This window comes from Lissotriton vulgaris, chromosome 5 (assembly GCF_964263255.1).
Source record: "Lissotriton vulgaris chromosome 5, aLisVul1.2, whole genome shotgun sequence".
NCBI lineage: Eukaryota > Metazoa > Chordata > Amphibia > Caudata > Salamandridae > Lissotriton > Lissotriton vulgaris.
Window position 1 is genome coordinate 1,873,116,374 of NC_141693.1, and position 4,797 is coordinate 1,873,121,170.

A 4,797-nucleotide genomic window follows, 5' to 3' on the forward strand; every position below is an offset into this window, starting at 1 on the left:
TTTGCATATTAGTTCTTTGCTATTCTCACTCTTACTGGTTGTACTAATACTTCTAGTAGTAATTAAAATTAAAGCTAAAAAAATCCACATTCGACTGATGTTGTTCTGCCTTCTTTGCTTGTAGGTGCACAAAAGACTGAAGAGGAGGTGTCTGTCATCATTCATCGCCTGTTCTACTGTCAGACGGACGTCCTTCTGTACTACGTCACGTGTGGTGTGACTAACCTGACCAGACATCATTCTCAGCAACTTGTGCAACTGAGTGCTACTGCTGACATCTGAAGAAGATGGGCCCAAAGAAAGCAGGTACCAGGTCCTCCAAGACCAAGAAAGTTGCTGAGAAGAAGGAAGAACAGAAGAAGGAAGTGACACTTAAGTCTGGTGTTGACCCGAAAACCTTTTTTGGGAAAACAAAGTACGCCCGCAGCTGCAGTGACCGCGGTCCAAGCTGGGGCCAGCACCTCCGCATCAGTGGGCCCAAGCCACCAACCCAGGCCCAAGCAAATGAGTGGGGAAGAGGTAGCCAGCCTAATGGTGGAAAGCAGTGATACTGAGCCTGACCTGAAATTATCGCTATCTCAAAGTAGTACACATTCCATGCAAGAGGGAACACAGCAGAAAAGTGGTGAACAACAACCAGCGCCTGCAATAGTAGATGTTCAACCTGAGCCACCGCCCGCAATAGTAGTTGTTCAACAACCACCGCCCGCAATAGTAGATGCTCAACGAAAAGAACAACCACAACCACCGCCTGCAATAGTTGTTCCACAACCACCGCCCGCAATAGTAGATGTCCAACGAAAACAACAACCACAACCACCGCCTGCAATAGTTGTTGTTCAAGAACCACCACCAGCAATAGTAGTTGTTGTTCCTTCCGAAATCGGGGCAGTTCAGGAAATTGAGCCTGATGCAGAGCAAGAAGAGGCAGCACCCCATGCAGGAGATCTATTGTTTTCCAAATCCCCACCAAGGAAAAGGAGGGTTAGTCCATCGAGTTCTTTGCCAAACATCCCTTCTGATGATCTTGATCTCAATTGGGAGCCACAAGAATCTGAGCATGAGAGGGAGAGACATCCCAAGAAGACCAGGCTAGGGAAAAGGAAGGTTCCAGGAAGCCTACCACTTATGGAGTGCGATGTTGAGCAGCCGGATAATGATGGTGATGATGAGTCAGACCCAGTCATCACAAGCATTACTGCTGGCCCTGAGGACATGGAGACCAACATTTTAACCTTATCAAGAATGGCTGCGACTAGGGATCTAGCACGCATACCACCAACACAGGCCACACCAAAACTACCTCCAGCTTCCATTTTTACATTTGCACACAGCCGGCAGCGTCCTACATCCAGCACAAGTTCCACCTCAGCAGAAGTAGGTAGTGGTACTACTGCACAGCCACATAGTGAAATTCACCACACAACCTCCAGTTCATCCGGCATTGGAAGTGGCACCTCTAGCAGGAGACAAAAGTTAAGCTCCCCAGTGTGGGACTTCTTTACAGTTAGCGCAAATGAGGAGAACATTGCTATATGCTCCATTTGTCATTCCTCTGTTAGTCGTGGTAAGCTTGGTACAAACTATGGTACCGGAGGCCAAATGACCCATATGAAAAAACACCACACAATCAAGTGGGAGGACCACCTACGTATCATAAAAGCAGGAACCATTAATGTTGGTGGGGAAGCAGTAGAAGGTCCATGGGTCGAACAGGAAGAAGAGGGAAACATTCTATCTGGTAGTGGTACACTAAGTACCCCTGTCCGACTCCCCAGCACTGCAGTGGTAGATCCCACATCCTCCGCATCAGCAACATCTCTGTGGCACCATAGTAAGAGTAACCCGGAGACACCAAGGAGTACGGCCGCGAAGTCTGCGACGCGAATGACAGCATCGGGCATAACTGAAAGAAATACCAAGCAGCATACCATTGTTAGCATGTTTAGGCAGGAGGGAAAGTACGAGCGCAACCACCCAATAGCACGTTTGTACAATGCTAAGCTTGCTAAAATGTTAGCTCTGGACCTTCTCCCTTTTTCTTTTGTTGAAGGGGCGGGTTTCCTGGAATTTGTGACAACCCTCTGCCCAAAATGGAATGTTCCCAGCCGCTACTATTTTGCCAGAGTTGCTGTTCCAGCACTACACCACGACGTGCTGGAATTGCTTGGAAAAGCCTTGCAGCAGAGTGCTGTGCATAGTATCCACCTGACAACAGACATGTGGACCAGTTGCCAAGCCACTGATTACATGTGCATCACTGCACACTGGATCTCTTTTTCAGGTTTTAGAGACAAGATATCTACCGGCATTGACACTACTGAGATTTTTAATGATACTCGCAGACATGCTACTGTAGCCATGTTTGCTATGGAGAAATCGCATACTGCTGCAAACATTTTGGATGAGTTCAACAGCAAGGTCTTTGAATGGCTGCGACCAAGAGGCCTCAATATTGGTTTTGTTGCCACCGACAATGGCAGTAATGTAGTTAAGGCCATGGAAGTTGGTCGCTATTTCAGGGCCCCGTGTTTGGCACACTGCATTAACATTTTGGTTCAAGACTTTCTGAAAAATGAAAGCAAAGTCAGCAACTTACTGACCATTTGCAGAAGAATCTGCACGCATTTCAATCATTCTTTTAAAGCCTGGTAGCAGCTACGGGTCATTCAACGTGAGTATAAAATGCCAGTAAAAGCACTCATCCAGGAGGTACCAACACGTTGGAACTCTACTTATTACATGCTTGATCGGCTGTTTGAGCAGTACATACCACTTAATGCTTATGTCATGACAATGTCAAGAAGATCAGGGGATCCAACTGTTATTAAAGCCATGACAGTTGAGATGTCGCAATGGGACTTCATTAAATGCCTTACAGAGATGCTACTTCCTTTTGAGGTCTTCACACGTGCAGTCAGCAGGGAGGACTGTACTATGAGCCAAGCTATCCCATTGTTGTACATGCTAGAGCAAGAGCTGAAGGAGGTGTCTGAAACATACGAAGGTGTTGAAGGAAAACTTGAAGCATGTAATTTGGCGAAGTCCTTAGTCGGCCGCTTATCTGAAAATACAAGGATTCACAATAAGATTGTGTCACATCAACATTACATTACTGCCACAATTTTGGATCCACGGTACAAATTATTTGTGAACAGTAATGCAGTAATTCCTTTTTCAGAAGGGGATGTTTCCAAGTACAAAACTGTAATAGCCGAGGAAGCCACTGATTTAGAAAACGAACGGCTCTCAATTAGAGGCCTGCCTGTGCCAGCCCAGGACAGTGCAAGTACTACTGAGCATCCTACAGAGTCAAGTTCTTCTTCACAGCATGCGAGCAGTGCGTTTGCTTCCCAGCAGTCACCAACACAAACAATAACAACAACCGCACCAACAGGATCTGATTCATCAGACACAAGCAAAAAAATAGCTGCTTGGTTTCTACAGAAAGGGATGGGTAAGTCCGTTGCTGTCGCAAAGCAAAAAGAGGACGAGCAAACCCGAGCACCAATGAACATTGAGCGGATGGTCCAGGCCTATCTGGATGACACAACAGAGGTGTTCATGGAGCAAAGCCCATTGGTGTATTGGTATAGGACAAGAAGCCAATGGCCAGTGCTCAGCAGGCTGGCGATAAAGTATCTAGCTTGCCCTGTTGCAAGTGTCTCTTCTGAGCGTGTTTTCAGTGCTGCTGGTGCCATTGTGACTGTGAAAAGGACCAGTCTCTCGCCCAAAAGCGTGGAGAGGTTAACCATGATCAAAATGAATCAGCACTTGATACCACCAGACTACAAAGTACGTGAATCAGAGCTGGAAGAGGAGAGCGAGTCAGAAGAAATAAGTAGTGGGTTACAGGACCTACTTCTGTCAGAAGAACCACCAGGGTTTGAGGACGAGCTCCTCTTTCCTGACAACTAGGCTTTGAAATTGTTACATTCTCCCTTCCTTTATTTCTCCCTTTCTTATTTGTGTGTATCTGTCTTTCTGACTCAAACTTCAAAACCAACACCATCTTCCTTTCTCTTTTAATTACCTATTGGAGTTGCACATCTGAGCATTTACTGTGCACTCCACTCATCAGAGTCCTGCTCCATCTTCCTGACTCACCCTAAATACATTTCCATCTTGCCATACATTGGATGGAGATGGACAATAGTGCAATAATATAGCCTCTAACAGTCCCTCCATAACAAGTGAAACATACGTGACTATAGCCATCTTCTGTTTTGTTTCCAATCTGAAATGCATCACTGTCTTAAGGCTACACCTCTGTCTGCAGGCATACACAACTCTTCAATGTCAGAACTTGAGCAGGGCTCCAAAATTAAAGTAAACTCGTCATCACTTTCAGAAGACTCTGCTGCATCTGTGATCTGACAGCCACAAAGAAGAGAAAGACAGGTATATGAAATGAATGATGCCATACATTGCATTGGCTGCTTGCTGACTCAGAGCAAATGTGCATGAAGTAGAAATATACTAGTAGTTTACTATAATAACAAAGTACTTGTGTCTCAAGTGATGGTCAATGTTTCCATGTTGTTTAATAATATGTATCCAATTGTACTCTTACTACTGCAGGTGCAGTCTGGACTTAATCATAGTCACTCACTACAGACTGAGTTGCTGTTGGTGGTCTGTTGGAGAACACGTACACGTGCCACACCGGATGATGATGATGATGATGACCACCATACCATCTTTGCACGCTGTCAGTCAGTTTGATCAGAGATGATTGATGGAATATGTTCAGAAAGTGGAATACAAGGTAAACACACAACCAATCAACAAGAACCA

General features: G+C 45.5%; 1 protein-coding gene across 1 annotated transcript; it reads left to right on the forward strand.

Annotated features, from left to right (window-relative positions):
• Positions 1-2,499: 2,499 nt before the first annotated feature.
• Positions 2,500-3,918, forward strand: LOC147717572 (zinc finger BED domain-containing protein 4-like). Its single transcript, XM_086920533.1, has one exon. It carries the CDS (start codon positions 2,686-2,688, stop codon positions 3,916-3,918), a length of 1,233 nt encoding a protein of 410 aa, XP_086776659.1. The 5' UTR covers positions 2,500-2,685.
• Positions 3,919-4,797: the final 879 nt, after the last annotated feature.

Bases quoted from the DNA above. Each gene is read 5' to 3' on its own strand.
- LOC147717572 (XM_086920533.1), top strand. From the start codon at position 2,686: ATGCCAGTAAAAGCACTCATCCAGGAGGTACCAACACGTTGGAACTCT.